The 20,693-nt window shown below is 27.3% G+C and overlaps 4 protein-coding genes across 4 annotated transcripts in view; 2 read left to right on the plus strand and 2 right to left on the minus strand.

Annotated features, from left to right (window-relative positions):
- The window catches only part of LOC105617694, a 14,210-nt gene extending 13,564 nt beyond the window's left edge, over window positions 1-646 (minus strand). Inside the window, exon 1 of the mRNA XM_012199250.1 lies at window positions 557-646. Coding sequence (XP_012054640.1) covers window positions 557-646 — 90 coding nt within the window. The remainder of the gene's footprint in view (window positions 1-556) is intronic.
- Window positions 647-6,573: 5,927 nt separating this feature from the next.
- LOC105617696 lies at window positions 6,574-11,366 on the plus strand. The gene is made up of 9 exons (XM_012199251.1): window positions 6,574-6,762; window positions 6,950-7,076; window positions 8,308-8,522; window positions 8,604-8,694; window positions 8,762-9,033; window positions 9,977-10,278; window positions 10,556-10,854; window positions 10,933-11,127; window positions 11,197-11,366. Exons 1-9 carry the CDS (start codon window positions 6,574-6,576, stop codon window positions 11,364-11,366), a joined length of 1,860 nt encoding a protein of 619 aa, XP_012054641.1.
- A 43-nt stretch (window positions 11,367-11,409) lies between these two features.
- On the minus strand, window positions 11,410-18,771 carry LOC105617517 (cytochrome P450 4g15-like). The gene is given in 9 exon segments (XM_012199072.1): window positions 11,410-12,267; window positions 12,976-13,150; window positions 13,557-13,725; window positions 15,773-15,841; window positions 16,018-16,444; window positions 16,531-16,827; window positions 18,303-18,376; window positions 18,378-18,517; window positions 18,633-18,771. Coding segments are annotated over 9 exon segments (1,680 nt in total). The 3' UTR covers window positions 11,410-12,077.
- LOC105617516 (cytochrome c-1-like) lies at window positions 15,152-15,659 on the plus strand. The gene is made up of 2 exons (XM_012199071.1): window positions 15,152-15,278; window positions 15,475-15,659. The coding sequence occupies exons 1-2, from the start codon at window positions 15,152-15,154 to the stop codon at window positions 15,657-15,659; spliced, it is 312 nt and encodes a 103-aa protein (XP_012054461.1).
- Window positions 18,772-20,693: the final 1,922 nt, after the last annotated feature.

The following is a 20,693-nucleotide window of genomic DNA, read 5'->3' on the forward strand; positions in this document are numbered from 1 at the left end:
GTATACAGTAGTATACGTAGGTACGTAGACGAGTAGAGAGTATATAGTATTATATAAGTAACTAAATAATTAGTTATACTACTACACACATATATATATATATATATATATATATATATATATATATATATATACATATATATTATTATTATTGCAAATGAGTAAAAGATCTTCTATAACTCTATATTATGTTAATACTTTTTCTAACTCTAATTTAATTCTATTTTGTTTTCACTATGTGTCTTACATTTAATGTTTCAATTTATTTATTAAATAAATTGAAATTATAAATTTACATAGAACTAAAGGACATTTAATAGTCTATAATACAATGTAATGAAAATAAAGATGAAAAATGACATAACTATTTATGAAATTGAGAATTCTTGGAAAAAATAGTCTCTACCGTTTTCCATACATAATACTTTTTTTTTAATAATAAATTTTGTTGTCATTTTCTTTGTAACATAAGTATTTTTATTCATGTTAGATGTGAATTAATAATTTAAACTTTGTAACACAGTGTTAATGTAATAATAACTCTGCTAATATTTACCGTAATTAGACTGCTTCCAAGACAAATCAACCAACCCCAGCCACCATCTGGAGCTTGTTGTTTAATATCATTTTTTTTGTTTTCTGTCATCATCCACGAAAATGATTTCTCGGTTTACTATAAATTATTAACGTTAAAAAGTACTATCGAAAGCTAAATTGCCAATAATCGTCTATAAATCACATTGTCATATGAACACTTTCTAATCGATACCGCTTACTAACCGCTAATCAAATACGTTTGTCACTACTGTGTGACTTTCTGTTTCAAACTAAACATCAAATACGTTGTCTATTTATTTCTCTTCACTTGTCTCCCACTCTTGTGGAAAAATATACTGGTCAAGCGGGGGATTTAGAACGAATAATCGTTGTGTGTGTAGTCGATCAAATCATATATTTGAAACTATACAAAGCGATGAATAATATATATAACAAGCATGTTACGTAACATCAGGGACAAATTATTTTGACATTCAGTAAATTGAAGTAATTATATGACACGCAAGGCGTAATCAGATCAAACTTGGCAAATATGGTGAACAAAAAAGTATCTATTGTATTGTGTCATATGTCCAAAAAAGTACACATAATTTGCGAAATAAATTTTCTTTAATATTGATATCTTTAATTACAAGTAAGATGTACATTATTATTTGTGATATTCTACTCTACATTATCTAGAGTGAAAGATAACATATGTGCAAGATTATAAGCTGTGCAATAAATAAGTTTTATCAAATAAATAATAATAATGTAACAACTATTTAAGTAGTAAGATGATATCAAATGACGTCTTTTATATCAATAAGACATTATTAAAACGTCATTTTGCTATTTGAATATGAATTAACATTATATTATTACTTTTTATATTATTATTTAGGTATGTGCTATAATGTCGTAATTTTCAATGTCTCTACAGAAATTAACTAAATACTAAATTATACTTGATGCAAGATATATAAATAATAATGCAATAAAACTTACTGTTAATCATAAAAAATTGATTTTTCTATAAACTTTTTCGACTATTTCTTGTACCGTTTCGTACATTACTCACGCTTTACTTATTTCTTAGTCAGCAGCACAAACATTTCTACGACTTGTCAGAGCAAGTAATCTGAGACGGCTATAATTGGCAAATAATTGTTAACGTCAGTGTCCACTGTGGTCACAATCGAATCGTTTGCAGTACTGGTCGATCTTCGTTGGTTGGACGTTTTATCTCTGTCCATATTGCATATACATGTAGATAGCACTCAAGAGGCGATAGATATACGTTATATATAAAACGTTACCTGCTTTTATCAATAAAATTATGCCAATAATTGTAACAATGTTTTTATCACAATATCACAACAATATCACATGATGAAACATACAATGCAATAAATGTTTTTATATTGTAAACATGTTCAACAATAAACTAATTATTATGAAGTTAAAAGATATTACAATAAGTTAAGGTCAATATTTACGCCTCACTTTTTATCAATAAATGTGCTCATATATACAGTTATATGTTTATGTTATATATACTACAGAATTTCAGAAAAAATGCGTGTAATAAAAGAAAAAGTATAAATATGAATCTTAATCATTAATATTATATATTAATGATACACTTCTGTGTTAACATGCATTAATCTATACTATAAATAGAATGCAATTGTAAGTACGCTTACAATTGCATTGTGACATTCGCCGATATAAAACAAATTACGCCTTAAGTTATGCAATTGCGACGTGTACGATGTAAGATGAATAAACGTTGCACAGGTGCCTTTATTTTAGTTTTTTCTATAGTATATTGATAGTAGTATTCATTTCTTATTTTAAAATAAAATAATTGTTATATGTATCATCAAATTAAATATTATTTTATAATCACTAATTGAAATATTGTTATACAGATTTCATTTGATTACAAATAATTTTTTTCACCACATATAAAGTCATTTAATAAAATATACGATTTTATTTAATATTATACAATAATTTCTCATGGTATATGTAATGTAAAAAAAAATTGTATATGTAATTATCGGATTATACATAGAGATTTCATATAAATTTTAAAAATTTCGAGGCCTCTGTCCCACGATTATATTAAATAAAAATTACTCGGAAATTTGTCGTTTTTTGCAGATTTAAATTGATTTGGATTAATGACATTGCATGCTGTACTTGGTATATTTCTATAATTATGTATTTTTTCACAGAGAGTGGGAATGGAAATAAGTGGAGAGGAGTAAATAGACAGCATATTTTAATTGTTTAATTTGATGTTTAATTTAAAATAAAATCATAAGTAACAAGTATATTTAATTGTAACGTCAACTAATAGTAAAGAATGTGCCGTCATTAATTCAATCCGAATTGACTCAAATCAACTGCAATTAAAAACGCTATTATTATTATCAATAGTTGATAAGATTTCAGTTTTCGAATTCACTAACAACTCTTCAAATATTCATTTTTCTAATTTTTTAAACAAACTTTAAAATAAAAATTCTCCGATAATTTCCATTTATTTAGGTATTAATTTACTATCATAAATTTATATATGTTTTTTTCACAATATTTTGTTTAATTATAAACAAACTAGTTGACAAACTAGTTGACAAACTAGCGAAAAATTGAAAATTTGTCATTAGTAACGAAAGCACTCAGTGTCTAATCAATTTTTTAGAATGATGTAGGAACTGATTATTAAAACTAGGTGTCAACCGATCATTATCAGTAACTGACTTCTTGTAATCAGTCAGTTACAGAACATCATATGTTATTGTACAAGTGGCAGAGGTGGATGCAGAGGAGTTTAATTTTTCGTGAGTAAGAATTATACAGGAGAATGAAAGGCGTAGTATTATAAGATCTTTCACCTTAAAACCGCGCTTATCTGACGTACATCTTTGAATGTTATGTACATTGTAAATCACACATAGTAGCCGCAGATTTCTTATCTGTCAGATTTCTTATATGCAAGTTTACAGAAATGGTGAACATCTGGGCAATAACTGAGCGGGGATAACTGATCATCTAACTGATGACTGGACAACGCATAGGAATTTTATTAGTTATGGATTAATAAAATAGTTATGGATCATAAAGCTTGACAAAATGAGACAAATATTGATGAGTTTTTTATTAGTAATTAGCAAAACTATTTTAATATATTTCAAATAACGTATTTCAAATGAATATTGTATTACTAATAGTAATATAAGGTTAATTTGACTTCACATCGCTATGAACTGTGTATAGCGAGGAATGTTACGGATAGTGAAAAAAATGTCAACAGGTATAAAATAATGATATCGCAATTCATAAGTTTTCGACTGTGAAAGTTGAAATATGTATTATATATATTTTCCCCACTTCTGTTGTCGAATTAAAAATTATTTTAAAAATTATACGGATTGTACTGTCATTAGTTGCTATAAACAATTCTTCATCAGTTGTTTATCAATAACTAATTTTCATTAATGATTAGTTTTTTTATCAGTTTTGAATGCATTTTTCTCAAAAGTTATATTTCTTAAAAAATATTATTACTTAATAATTATTTAAAACTTTTTATTTCAATCTTTAATTTTGTCAAGACTTTTGTACAGACATAATTTTTACAAACTTTTCTATAAAATTAGTAAAATAAAAGCTTCTTTTATATATGTACTGTTATATTTTTTAAGAAATGAAAAATCAAAGAGTATTTATAATTACAAAAATTGCTTATTTTCTAAAGTATCGATAATTTGTTTTGTTTAAATTTGTTTTATTGCTACATTTAAAATAAATTCATAATATTAAATTACTCGTATTTATCGTTGATTAACAATTATAATTATAATTATAATTAGCTATAAAGAATGATCCCTTATTATTAAATTCAATGCCAGTTGACTTAATTGGAGAATTTATGAAGATTAGAAAATGTACATAAAACATTACGTTTACTTCTACATTTTCTTTTTCCATGAGATTTCGTATTTACGGATGCTACAGTGATAATATTTCATTCTGGCTTAAGAATGGATGTTTAATACGATGACACTTCTACTACGTAGATAAGACGACTTCGAAATCGTTTCTGGCATGTTCCGCTTAGTCGGAAACTGCCTACTTTCGATTATCGTGGAAGTGTATCGAAATTATTGATGTGCTTTAAATTTATCTATCGTTATTCTGCTAGGTAAATACTTAAATCTTATCTACAAATTCAGTGCAATAAAAATATCAAAAATATAGTTTGATCTGATTAATCTATTAATTAAATGAAGGATCTCATAAACAAATTACATCTAAATAATGCTAACATATAATTATTATAATTAATCTCATGTTATAAAATATCTGTTAAAAAAATTATTACTCAAATATATTTTTTATATATTTTATATCAATATATTAATTCTAATCAATGCATAAAATCTTTATTCTTATAACTTTTATTTTTTTATTTATTTATATACTAAAAGAAGGTATACCAAATTTAATAAAATAATTTAATATTTTTAACAATATTAGACAAGTACGTTTACGACTGTAATGTCACAGAAGAATACATAAAAAGAAGTAAATGTCTTAAATATCAAGCTGGATCTTTAGTGCTTAAATAGTTCAATAATTCGTGAATTTATTACATATTCTGTAAATTGCGCGGCGAATTTAATTTTCAGAAACGCAATAACATAACTAGAGTACTAATATCATAAATTAAATTGACAAGTAATTTAATAATATTAATATTTGTAAGGCATCTTAGAAAAATCTCAATAATTTGATACTGCTAAATATTTAAAAAAAAACTTGTAAATTATTTTATTATAAAAAATTTTTTTATCTACATATTAATTATATATTTTCAAAAACAATTTATTGTGTTTATTAAATTATTTATTAAATTGTTCTCTATAAATCATTTATTAATAAATCAGATATTATGGCAGACTTGAATATATAAAATATTACATTTTTATTATTTTACTATTTCCTATTTACTATTTTACTATTTATTGTTTTTAATAATAGTTACAAATACAATTTAAATATTATTTCCGTATTTATGATTTAGTTTCTTCGGCTAAACATTTTTATTATACTATTTTATTTTGCGAAAATCATGATGTTTTTTAATATATACAATAATAAACTTTTAATAAATACAATAAATTAGGGAAGCTAGTATGCTCAATAAATACAAAAATTTATAATTGAGCTCCAAATTGTATTTATTCAAAATTTTCACATAAAAAAATGTAATCATATATTTCATTCATTCAAAATTTTGAGTTTTCGATAAATATTTATTCACAAAAAAACTATGAATATTTAGTGAGTATTCATATTCATTCAAACAAAATATAAAATGAAAAAGAAAACTCCAATAAGCAATCTTTACCTCTTAACTATAACCTAGTAGTAATACTTTGATGACTTTAAGTAAAAAAATGAATTTTATTTATTTTTGTTATTGTAATATTTAGATTTTATAGAGGAAACTTAAAAATTTTGAAAAATATTTTAGAAAGACTATAATTATAATCATTTTAGGTTGTCAATTATATACATTTGTTGCTAGAATTATATACATAGTTACTGTTATTATAACAATAGTAATATAATTATAGTAATCATAATTATAGTAATATGTAATTATAGTTACAAATACCAAACATTTTTTTCTCAGTGTAGATTAAACAAGAACACCTACCGTATAAGTGCACGATGTAATCGTAGCTATTGTTTTTATAGATTTCTGTTTTCTATTGTAGGCTTGCAAGATGTGCTAATAATATAAAGTAAAAGTGAACGAAATGAAAATATTCGTAATCATAAAAATCATTAATCATTAAAAAAGTATTCATTCAAATGGAATGAAAAAATATTTGTTCGTTTCTTAACGAATAAAAAAGAAAAGTATTCGAATGAATATTTTCATTCATTTTTTATTCATTTATTCGAATATTAGGTGTATTCATCGGACACATTGAGGGAAGCAATTACTACAACATGACAATGAGAGAAGTGAATGGTACGATGATCGATACATCCATTATAAATAATGCTGTCCAAAAAAAAAATAGCATAATTGGAAAGGTAGAAGACCTGATAAGTGAAGAGGACGAAATTATTCTAGAAGATTTGGCACCAGATGGTGGTTGGGGATGGATGATCGCACTAGCAATGATATTAATTATGGTCAGTTTAATAATAATGCACAATAGATATCTAGTAATGTTCAACACACACTAAGTTATTGAAATACATTACTCTTCAAATAACATTTGCTTAAAAATCATTTCAGAATTTTTCCCAACACGAATTTGAAGAACTTTACATATAGATACATAATGAAAAATTAACATTCATTTTTTCGCTGTTCCAGTTCACTACAATAGGCCCAATATCATCATTTACTATAATCTTTGGTGATTTCCTCGAAGATTCCGGACAGGCAGGGTTCGCATCGAGCCTTTCTAATTCCGTTTTTATGGTTACTTATTCTATTGCCAGTAAGTCCATGTATCATGTTTGATTATTAAAATTAAAGGAAAGATTAATGTAAATTATATTTACATAGTTATTAATTAACTTCTGTATAAATTTAATAGAAACGATTTGTAAATAGAGACTTTGCAAAAAATGTATACTTTTTATTATTCATTTCTTTGGTCTAAAAGTTTTCTCGGAAGAAGAAATTCTATGATAAGAAAATTAAGTGACTGAAATAAATTTTTCTACTCTTATCGGTGTCAATTAAGTCAGTTAAGTCATCAGCTTCTTGTTGCAAGTTTTGTAACTAACACTTTCATACGAAGAATTAAACTAACACTTTCATACGAAGATTAAAATCGAATGACATGTGTACTGATCGAAGTTTTCAACCGGCATGTAAGCGATTATAATGCATATATTTCCGACATATGAAAATTACAAGGAGCATTTGTAAATATAGTTGAATTCTTGCTTATGAAAAAACGCTGTATTTTATTGTCATGCATTTTTTTAAATATATCATAATTATCAACTTAAAGCATTATTTTTAGTGAAGAAATGTATTTTAAGTCCATTGTCAATGGACTTAACATTGAATAGAGATCTAAGATACTAAATTTTATTATAAGTTAAATAAAGTCCTTGACTAATAATAAATTAAATAGAAGCTTACTTTTATTATTATCCATTTAAGCAAATTTATTTATATCATTAATATAAAATATTTTAATAATAAAGCGCACGAAAATATTTACGCTTATGTTTCCTCTCGGAAAAGATCGGCAACTTCCCGAGAGTATTCTTGCTCACAGAAACACTTTTCGAAAAATCCGTTGTTTGGAATCGGCATTAAAACTAGATCCCATATGCTTGTGGCAATTGCATAATTAGCGTGCACATCACAAACATATGAAAGAAATAAACCAGGAAAAATAGGCCAGAGATCTAACGTAAAAAGCAAGAAGAAGATGTTGAATATAATATCTAAAGTAATATATTCTACAAAATGTAGATGTTTGCAACTTAAACATAATGTATAATTAATAATTAGTAAAATATGACAGATAATAAATAATAAATCTTATTATAAAAAATAATTCAAACATTTTTATTATAAACATTATTTAACATTTGTAAAAAGTTATATTTTTTAGATAGTATTTTATTCATATCAATAAAATATTTTTTTTATTTATATTTTTTATTTATATTTTTTTTCTATTTAAATATTAAAAATGATTTTTGCAGGTTTGCTTACCAATACATTGTTGAAGAGATATTCTACAAGACCGGTCGGAATCGTAGGTGCACTTTTCTTTGCGTTACCTAATATCATCATAGCCTTCGTCAGAAACATATATGAGATGGCTTTTATCAGTTTTATTCAAGGCTTTGGATTGGGTCTAATTTTTACAGTTACCAACACAGTTTTCAACTCGTACTTTGTAAAGAAGAGAGCAAAAGTGAATCAATGGCTAATTATTAAATATGTTTAAAAACATTAAATTCTTTCAATTTATCAAAAAATTTATTCTTTTCTTTAGGTAATGTATGCGTCGCAAGTCATCATTGGGTTGGGCGGAATTATTTTTCCTACATTATGTGAAAAAATGCTGCCAATCTACGGTTTTCGTGGTAAGTGTCACAAAAATAAAGTTCTCGAGATTTGTTATAATTCATTTCTGTTTGGTATTTGTGTTAGGTACTGCGGCAATAATAGGTGCTTTAAGTCTTCATAGCATCGTTGGAATGATAATGATGCATCCCGTGGAATGGCATGCCAAGAAGCTGGAAGATGTTCGTGCGGAAAAAGCGCGCGAGAAGGGACAAAATATTTCTCAGGAATTGGCACTGTTGAATCGTCGTTCATCTATTGACATGGTCCACTTATCTTTTAAGACTAAATGGAACAGTCTTTGTAGTCTCAAAGAAGGAAGAAGTTCAGAAATGCCGTTGCTAATTGAAACTGTTAAGGTGACAAAATTCATTAAATTTTAAAATCTCCATTTTACTTTGTCAGTTAAATTTTAATTTTTTTATATAAAAATCTTTGAATAATATATTAAATGAAAACGGACCGAAAAATGTTCAACATAAATGATCAAAAAAAGCCATATAATTTTAATAAATTACAATAAAAGAACAATAAATTAATGAGTCCCTTATATTTAGAATAATAATAAATAATAATAAAAAAGCAATAGGAGTCATCGCTAGATATAATTACGCAATCTCAAAAATTAAAATTATCCTATATTATGTTACAATAATTCAAACGGCATACATATATATATATATACTATGTTACAATAATTTAAAAGACCTGAACGTTTCTATTCATGTTTGAGCTATTTTCAACAGAAATCATGTATAATTCTATGATTACGTCTGTGAAAAAGTAAGTTTTCCTTGACAAATTTGTTAATGATTATGCCAAAGTCTCAATCTATAATATTTTTATTGAACCATTATTAATGAAAATGAAAGGATATTCTGATTAACTCACCTCAACCAACGAAATCACGAACATATGTAATTATAAATAATATTTGATTAACATCGTCAATTTAGATATAAACGACTTACATTACCTTTAATTCTCATTAATAACAGTTCAATAAAAATATTATAGATTAAGGCTTTCGGTTACCAATCAGCCTATGAACTGTAATGGTCAACAACTCACCTCTTCACACACGTAATCATAGAATTATATTTCATTTCTGCTGAAGATGGCCCAAACGTAAGCAGAAACGTACAAGTCTTTTAAATTATTGTAACATAGTATGTACATGCCGTTTGAATTATTGTAACATAATATGTAAGATAATTTTAATTTTTCACACTGCGCAATTATATCTAGCGAAGACTCCTATTGTTATTATTTATTATTATTCCATATAATTTTATTTACAAGGCTTCTGCGCAAAGAGTCGCATCAGTCCCAGCAATTGAGAGTCATGGAAAAGCAAAATCAGGATCTATATGGGAAAATTTATCGAGGCGTACATCGGCTATCTCGGCTCCTAACTTAGTTAATTTGGCGAATTGCACGACTTGTATATTGAACGATATACAACTATTTCATCTGGAAAAGAAGTACAGTGAAAGACAGGCAGATAAAGAAAATCGGAAGAAGGAAAAGAAACAAAATAAGAAAATCATAGAAAAGAAAGAAAAACAAAATAAAGAAGTCCAGGAGAAGGAAGAGAAACAAGATAAGGAAATCCAAGAGAAAGAAGAGGCGCAAGACATTGAGAAAGAACAAAAGATGACAGGGTAACTAAACTGTTAAACTATTAAACTAATAAACTATTAACAGCTATTTGCATAATTGAATATATATACGTCTTAAGATTTTAGGATCTGTCGACTTATTGATATTTTGTCTTTTATCTATATCTCTACAATTCAGTAATGTAATTTATTTTTGATGATATAATGTATAATTCCACCTTTATAATGTACACTTTGATTTATCTTGCCAACATGAAAGGTATAAAACCATTTTGAGAGAACTTGTGGACATGTCCTTGGTGAAGAACTTCTATTTCATAAATTTATGCTTTGGCGTCAATTTTGTGTCCTCTTCCGACTTTGGTTTTTCTTTTCTTCTTCCTCTTATAATGACTGATGCGGGATATCCAAAAACCTATGCTACACTGAGTGTCACAGTTAGTGGAATAGCTGAGCTGGCATCGAAAATTTTATTGTCAGTTTTTACACTGATAATAAACATAAAATCGAAGTATATATTCTTTGCCGCTACAATCTTGATGGGATTCGCAAGAATGAGTAATTATTTAATTCTATAGCTGAGTAAATAAATTGTAGCGAATTTCTAAAATGGCATATAAAACTCACAATATATAGGTTTTCTGCTATGTGAACATACACTTAAAGGCGCGTTAATTACGATAGCATTAATCGGCGCTGTGCGATCGTGGCTGTTAGTTCCGCAGCCTTTAGTTATCATAGAAGATCTCAACATAGAAAAATTTGCCTCGGCTTACGGTATCAACTCTGTTATCAGCAGTTTAGTTACGATAATTTTTGGTGCCATCGTAGGTAAGTTAAGAAAGACTGTTATATAATATCTAATCTGTAATATAACACTGTACGTATGTTTTATTACAGGAATTATTAAAGATCGGACTGGTAGCTACGAAATGTATCAAATTTCTCTACTAGTAACAAATAGTGTATTTATTTTACCTTGGATTTTGCAATTCATTTTCGTAGATTTTAGAAAATGGCGAAAGCAACGCGCGCAGAAAGAATCTAACATGGATCATCAGTGGGAATGAAGAGATGTGGGATATCTCAAGAATTAATTGATCTATATTCATCCATTTTTCTCAAGTTATATTTTCGCTTTTTCTTCATTAAAACATTTAATATTTTTAATTAAGCTTGATGTACATGGTGCATATTAATTCTTATGTAGCTTTCTGTTGTTTGTATATAGAGAAATTTTATATTTTGTAATTCAGTTCTTTTTTACAATAAATTTTTTTAAACAAATTAGATTTAAATTTTTATGCGGAAAATGTAAGAATAGTTTACAATATTTTTAGAAGGAAACAAAATATATGAGATGTGTACAAGATATACAATATATTATTGGAATTGAAACTACATGATTTTTATAGCACTTTATTTGTTCAAAATTATATTAAGTATAATAAAATAATTATTAATTTTATAAGTAGTTATAGGTTATAGATTTTAAATTAATAAAATATTAAAAACTCTCTATAATATTAGTAATGCAAATCTTATCTGCAAATAAGTTGTAGAATACAATATGTCTTGACAATATTTGTAATTTTTTAACTATAATATATATAATATCGATTTTTCCATCTGTGTCTTACATTTGGAAAAATAAATAGCAAATTATTAGAGAAATATACTTACTCAAATGAGATTAATAAGTAGAAAATAAATTGTCTTACTAGGGCAAACGTCAATCTATTTATATTTGACTTTATGCAGATGGGAATGTTAACTTTTGATTATTCTTTATAAGATGTTGGTGTGCGCGGCTCTATTTTAATCTTGAATCCATCATGCCTTTTTAAAATAATATCAGCTTGTAGAAAGAAATCTTTCTCCGATATTTCAGAAATAATACGGTAATTTCTCAATATTGTCGACAGCAAAACCTTTAATTTCAGCATAGCGTATTTCCGTCCTACACAAGACCTTTGAAAAACATACTGTTGTTAACAAATATAACAAAATATTTTTACATATCAATATTTCAAAAACAAACATTTAAACTTAAATGTAATTTTTTAACTATGAGTTTAAAAAAGCTTCAGAAAAAAGAATAATACCAATTTAAGGCTAATAAGAGTCAAGGACGAGGTGCGTAATCCTAATGTAGAATGATGACTTAACTCCAATATCTCTGTGACGTCTTTTCTTTATTCACAATGATTTCGACTCTCTTTTGAATCTTTCTCAGCATAAAAAGCTTTGAATACAATAAAAATCAGATATTCATCCAAATTTTATTGCATCCAAGAGCTTCTCAACATACTTATGAGTCCGTTAAGCGTTCACTTCAGATTTGGAAATCTGGAGAGTGTTTTGCCTTGACGGACTACCGAGTTATATTTGCGTGATATCTGATGAAGAAAACTATTATATACTGAGGAAGACTCAAAAGAGAGTCGAAACTTTCATTATGAATAAAGAAAACATCACAAAGATATTGGAGTTAAATCATCATTCCTTATTAAGATTACGCACTTCGTCCTGCGTTGACTCTTATTAGCCTTAAATTGGTATTATTGTTGTTTTAAATAGTGAAAATCCAGTTAAGTTATTCAATTTTATTATTCAGAAAAAAGATTACTAAAAAGAGAAACAAATTATTACTATAAAATATTAATAAATATTAAATACCTTGGTCCAGCACTAAAAGGAATATAAGCATAATAGTGTCTTTTTTGTATATTTTCCGGTAAAAAGTTGTCTGGATTAAAAACTGTTGGATTTGGATAATATTCCTCTAAGCGATGTATCAGGAATTGTCCAATCACTACTGTAGTAGACTTTGGAAGAACATAATTTCCTGTAACTATAAAATAAATTAATTATATATGTACATCTCTCTTCAATTTATAAATGAGTTTCTTAAAGTAAATGCTTCTAGCGGAAAAATTTTTGCGAAAAGCTACATAGATTGAGACAAGATCTAAGAAATTCTTAATTTTTCATAGATATTCGTAATGGGACGTTGTTTGTCTGAAAAACCAATAAATCCTGCTCAAACAACGTCCTTCTAAGTTCTATTACGAACATCTACTAAAAATTACGAATTTCTAAGATCTTATCTCAATCTATTATGTAGTTTTTCTGTAATTTTTCGTAAAAATTTTTTTCCGCCAGGTTGCAACTTATAACTCACGCACATCTCTAATATTATAATAATATTATAATAATTGTTATTATTTTAATAATGTATTTAAATCTAAATAGCTTACCTATTTTTACTTCCTCATTAAGGCGCCTGGCAATCATAGGTACCGGTGGGAAAAGTCTCAAAGTTTCCATAATAACTCTCTCGAGATATTTCATTTCTAAAGTATCTTGGAAAGTGCATTGTCTGTTGCTGTCACCAAAAATTGTGTCCAATTCTTCGTGTACGCGAGCCTGCACAATCAATTGAAAATGAATTAAAACAAAATAGAGAATTGGTGAGCGGTTTACCCTCATTTTTAATTCAATAACCAACAAACCAACCAACGTTCTATTGCCTGGAAATGATTTAATCTGATTTCTCATATTATTTTACAAAAAAACATCTGTACTTCCTTTTTTTATGTGTTCGTTGAATAATTATGAATAATTTATAAAAAATCTAATAAAAATTCCGGAAAAATTTTTGAAGCTTAATTGGATCAAATTCATCATTTTTTTGTCTCTTAGACTTTTTTGATAAAATCAGTAGTTTTTGAGATAAAAAATGTCTAAGCTTGAAAAATGATATATACCTTTAAAATTTTTTTCTCGTAAACTAATCATCCAATCGATATGAATAAAAAATAAAAAATATTCGGCCAATCTTAAATTATAAAGAGGATTTCATTTTATTTTCTATACTGTTATTGATAGTGAAAAAACTTTATCATATAATATAGCTCTGAAGGCAGCACGCTTTTCTGTGTTGAAAATCTCATTATTCGATTATACATGCTTTTGTTTGGCTTCAGATTTGAAATGTTATTTAGTTTGTAGATGTTCTAATAAATACATAAATAAAGATGATGATAATAAAGATCTCAATGAATAAAAGTGCAATAAAAATATTTAAAATATTGATGTTTTATTAATTGGGGTAAATATTGGTGTTTATATCCTATTGTTAGATATATAATAAATATTTCAACTTTCAAATAAGCGTTGTGCCAACTGCGATACCAGTTCACAATTCGATGTTGAGATCGTTCACGAGCCGCAGACGTACCTTCAGAGTTTTATTACAATAAAGTTTTTATGCCCTGTCAGTAATAGTACAGATTAAGATAAAATAAAATTCTCGTTGTAGTTAAGATTGGTCAAATATTTTTTGTTTTTGATTCATACTGATTGGGTGACTAGTTTGTGAGAAAAAAATTATATAGTCATTTTTCAAGTTTAGACATTTTTTATTTCAAGAATAGTAATTTTATCAAAAAAGTTTAAGAGACAAAAAAATGTTTATTCAATTAAGCTTAGAATTTTTTTCGGAATTTTTATTCGAAGTTTAGACTTTTAAAACAAAAAATTATTAACTATTCAACGACCACATAAAAAAATTAAGATGTATAGAAATATTTTTTCTCAGAATAGAGGTATCGAATTAAATCATTTCCAGCAACTAAAACGTTTGGTTAATGCATTTTCTAAGCGACTTTCTGAGAGTAAATTGCTCGCATGGAATGAATTATTATACGACTGTTATCGAAACTAAGCAACATCGACTTTTAGTTTAGCTCTCAGAAAGGAATGAAGATCGCGAAATATTATGTTTTTGAATTATAATTTTAATTTAATTTAAATATAAATTTAGTTATCAACAAATAAATAATCTGTTAAAATGGGTAATGCAGTCAATGGTAAGAAATTATTTATGAAGATGTGTATTTCATGTCATACCACGGAAAAGGGTGAAAAACATAAAATAGGTCCTAACCTATATGGCATCATGGGCAAGACTTGTGGAAGTATGTGTTTTATTATAAATATCCCAATGTTTTATAGACAATATCTTGATTGAGAAAATACTTTAATAAAAAAGAATTTCAGAAAAAAATATTTTAATAATCGCTTAATAATATTCATGCGTAAATATATAATACTGTTAAATGATAGTATAGAAATTTAATTTATTGTGTAACTATTTTATTTCTTCTATTCTAGCTATTTCGGGATTTAAATCCACAGAAGCTATGAAGGAGAAAGCTATTGTGTGGAATGAGAAGACCTTAAACGACTATCTTGAAGTTCCCAAGAAATTTGTCCCAGGAACAAGTATGGCATTCTCTGGTGTCAAGAAGACCGAAGATCGAAATGATTTAATAGCTTTTTTAGCTACTTTGAAGTAATCGTGTTTTAATAAAACAGTGTACAACAATTTTTCAGCACAAATGTAACATGCAAATGATGAGAAACTACTCTAACTATCAGTTAATAATTAAAATAATAATAATGAAGATACTTGAATATCTGGATGATTTCCTAAGACACAAAGTGCAAAACTCGAGCCAGCTGCCGTAGTATCATGACCCTGTAATAAATCGATAATTACTTTTTTTTTAAGTAAATTAATAATTTACAATTTATTATAGCAATGCAATACGAGATATTTTGTAGAAGCTAAGAAAAATTTAAATTATAAAAATTCACGTTCAAAGATTTATAACAAAATTTACTTTCGAAAGGAAATTGAAAATATCGTGATACCTCAAACATGATGGTATTTACTTCTTCCCAGATTTCTTCATCAGTCATTTGTCCATTCCTTTTTAATTCGAACATCATTTCTAGGAAAGCAAGTCGCTTTTTCTCACCTACGTCATTCTCATCGATGTCATCAAGATCATCTCTTACATAATGCATATAATTAGCGGCATTATTTTTAGCGTTTTCTTTAACATTTTCGATTATCTTCGAATTTTCTATTGGTTTATCGTTTTGTGCCTCTTTTAATTGTTGAGATTTTTCATATTTTTCTTCGACATCTTTTGATTTTTCTTTGATTACTTGTTCTGTCAGTGTATGAATAATTTTGAGGAATTTCTTTTGGAGAGTCGAAAACTTCGAAAATTTGAAAAATATATCGTACCGTTCTGACATATTAAAATGTCTTCGATGTAAAATATTGCTCATTCTACAATATTCAATTATAATGAGTGCATTTGTTACATGATAAATTTTTAATAAAATATTACGTGTTAAGGAAGCAACAATATATACTTCATCACGGCCATGGCATAATCATATCCGGTTTTTGGTCTTCTTTCTTTCATAACTCCCATTGCTGTTTCTGTTAAAATGTCAACCGTTACCGCTGATAGATAATCGTGGCAATCGAATTCCTTTCCAATTTTATCGCGAAGTTGATTCACGAGATCTATGCTGTTTTCATAAAAAAAAGGCACAAATGTCTTTAAGATATTCATATGAAATGTAGGCGCAATCACTTTTCTATGTCTGCGCCATTTGTCACCCGATGTGATCAGCAAACCATCTCCAAGCCATGGTTTAAACAATCTATAAATGGAGATAAATAAAGGATTATTTAATTACTCCCAGTAATAGTAATAAGTCTTATAATAAATGACAGACCATTTAAAGAGAGAATTAGAATTTGCATCTTTAGTTGTAAGATACATATAGGAATAAAATACATTATACACTGAGAAAAAAATGTTGTTAATTCAATTAAAGTCTATATTACAGGCTATCACTAACATAAGTGATTAATTCATGATTATGAGTAAGAAATCAAATTAACTAAAATTATGAAAATTTATGCATATATATATATATATATATATATATATATATATACATACATATATTATGTACCTATACTGAGAAAAAATGCTGTTGAATTAATTAAAGTCTATGCTACAGGCATAAGTGATTAATTCATGTATATTTTTATTGACATAAAGCCTTGATTATTGAAATAATAATTTATGGTGAATAAAAATATACATGAATTAATCACTTATGACAGCCCGTAATATAAACTTTAATTGAATCAACAGCATTTTTTTCTCAGTTAAGTACATAATATATACAGGGTGTGTCACCAAAATCCGGACAAATTTCAATTTAAATTTTCCGCTATATTGTGCTTTTGCCAGAGGTTGTTGTTGGCCGAGAAAGCCTGATGTTTCTAGTAAACAGTCATATTCTCAAAATGGCTGCGATGTTGAAACCAAGTGCGGATATAATCGAAGAGTTGCGAGTTGTTCATCGAAAGCCTTCGCGCTGAGCACTGGAAATAATTCGGTTCTTTAGATACCCGAGATCAACTGTTTATGACATTGTAGCAAAATATACGGCTTTAGAACAGTCCAAAGATTCCAATATGCCAGCGAAGAGTCACTCGAAAGAACGCTCCGCGAGGACCCCTGCAGTCGTTGAAAGGGCTCAAACGCTGATTTCGGATGAGCCAGGAAAATTATTGCGAAAATTAGCATCGATTGTTGATATAAAAGGGAGCCAACAATGTGTCGAATTGCCAAGGAGGACCTTCGATACAAATCAACACATTAAAGATATGACAGATGCTCTCTGAGACTGTACAAGCCGAGTTGCTCACCTCGGCTCCTATTCTGGCCTCCCAACAGCCCAGATTTAAATCCCTTGGATTACTACATATGGAGCGTAGTTAAAAGGGTCACAAACAAGTCTTGGCATCCCAATGTGACGTCATTAAGGACCGCTATTGAGGCAGCATTCGTTGGCATGGACAACGCTAAGCGTGCATGCGAACGTTTCAGATCGAGAATAGAGGCCGTCATTCAAGCTAATGGGGGATATATCGAAAAATTGTGCTCTAAAGGGATTCCTCAAGTGCCATGTATAAGGATTTTTTGTAATATTTAATTTTTCAAAACATTTTTTTTTTAAACATTTTGTTTAAAGAAATTATTCGATTTGTCCGGATTTTGATGACGCACCCTGTATATGCATAAATTTTCATAATTTTATTAATTAATTTGATTTCTTACCTATACTCGTCAGCTTTGTCGATATGTACAGAACTACTTAGGATTATTTCAATATCTTGTGGATTCATCAAAAAAAACTATTGTTTTTAAGCCTACATATACGCCAATTACATTCCCATATGTGGTATAATATTTCAAAGCTAATTGGAACAAAAATTCGGGAGACTCTTTGTAACATAATAATGAATGACCCAAAATAGGTATGGCTGATGGACCTAAAAGAAAGAAAATTATTGTAGGACAATATAGGAAAATCAGTTCTGACAGAGATTACAAGTGCGAACATATAGTCAAATTAAACATTTTTTATTGTTATTAATATGTACATACCTGGTAATTTTTTTATAAGACGAACTGCTCGAGAAGTTTCGACGTAATAATATGATGCAATTAATAGTGTAACAATTGTTCCCAGTAGAGAATAAATTATGATCGGTAAATGAGATGTTGTTACTGGATCCGCATCCATTGCAATTTAAAAAAGTATTTGTCTAGTGATGTAATTTGCGTAGTTATTCCTCACTTATTCAGTTATTCCTCACTTTTTTACTCACTAATTATGGTGTTGACATTAGAAGAAATAAAACAAGAATTAATGTAACAATATCTTAATAAAAATATTTCATTTGCTATTAAGCTATTAATGGAACTTTGATTATAATTTCACCTTTTCACGATGAACGTGTTTCTACTTTTGCGCACAATAATGACCGATATTTTATAGCTAGTCCGCAAGAATATATTCGGACTCTTTTCAATTATACAGTGACCTCATCAATATCACATTGTTTGTTCATTTATATCACGCAAAATAATCGTAGACCGGATGAGCTTTTAATTTCGAACTCATTAATGTTTGTCAATGTGAAACTATTGCCCCAGACGTGACATAGCGATAAGTGCAATCTTTTTACCGGAAATCAGTTTATCGATTATAAAGCAAAAATTAAAAATATAAAAAATACAAAAAAGTTTCATGTTTTCGTGACACATGACAAAAAAAAACGAAATTATTGATGCGTTTTAATTATAGTTAATCTTACTTATAATTTTAAATTAATGTAAATCATTCATGTAAATCATTTTCTTCGTACAAACTTTAAATTATTCGGAAAAAGATGATGACAAAAAATCTAAAACTGGACTAATACAATCATACGTTTAAACAACAATGAAACAAGTATAAATTGTATTTAATATATTTTAATTTGGTTTTTTCCGTTCTCTTTTTTTCAATAGTTCGATTATCTTTATAAATAATTATTATGATATACATTTTTAAATTAAATCTACGATATACATAATTAATTATACATAATTAGTAAAATGTATTTTAAATATACTATAAAAAGATATATCAAGTACAAGATCGCACAACTTATTTTAAGCTTAATTAAGGCACAAGGATATTTACAAGAATGTCAGTAGCGATGAAAATATCATTTTTCATGTATAATTTACATTAAGTCTTAATCTTAAAATGACACTTTCGACTTTTTCGTAATACTTTGATTTAACTCGAAAAACGGTTGTAAAAAAATTTAAACGAAAAAACGGTCGAGTATTGTAATGCATTTGTAAGTAATATAAAATTTACAACAAAAATATATAATATTCATTACAATCGATTTCGCTTTTGAAAAAATGTATACAATTAATAAGCACGTATTATATGTATGTATTACGAAGCATATAGAGCTTATAATAAATATAATCGCATAATCTATATATATTTGCAACAATTTCATCATTTCTGTTAAGTAGATCATATTTTTTGTAAATAATATTGGATAATACTATACTTGGGGAAGGGAGAGGAAGAGAATCGTTTGATAACTAATAAATTATGACAAGGGAGTTAAAGATCTGATCGCATTGTTTTATTTCGCATAGTTAAGGCACGTAAACATTTACATTTAAACGTATACATTTTTTAGCACGCCGTTAAATATTCTCTTAAAGAATACATTAAAAAATATTTGATTGCTGCAACGTCATATACAATATAATGACTACTTTTATTCTCGAATAGATCATAATATCGCAAAACAGATAGCACGACTTAGTGCTTAGAAAAATGTAATAATAACTCTTATATATTAGTATCTTAAATATTTTGTTAAAAATTTCGAATATAAAAAAGATATAAATATTAATATAACTTACTGCCTACGATTAGTTAAGGCACTTTTATATACAAATTTTTTGATTGTGTCTCGCAGCATTAAAGTCGATTCACAGATCTTTTCTATGCAGAATATATCAAACATGTAACAAAGCAAAAACGAGAAAATAGATAAAAGATATTTATACATATACACACACACACACATACATATATATATATATGTGTGTGTGTGTGTGTGTGTGTGTGTGTGTGTGTGTGTGTGT

Source organism: Atta cephalotes (assembly GCF_000143395.1).
Source record: "Atta cephalotes unplaced genomic scaffold scaffold00013, whole genome shotgun sequence".
NCBI lineage: Eukaryota > Metazoa > Arthropoda > Insecta > Hymenoptera > Formicidae > Atta > Atta cephalotes.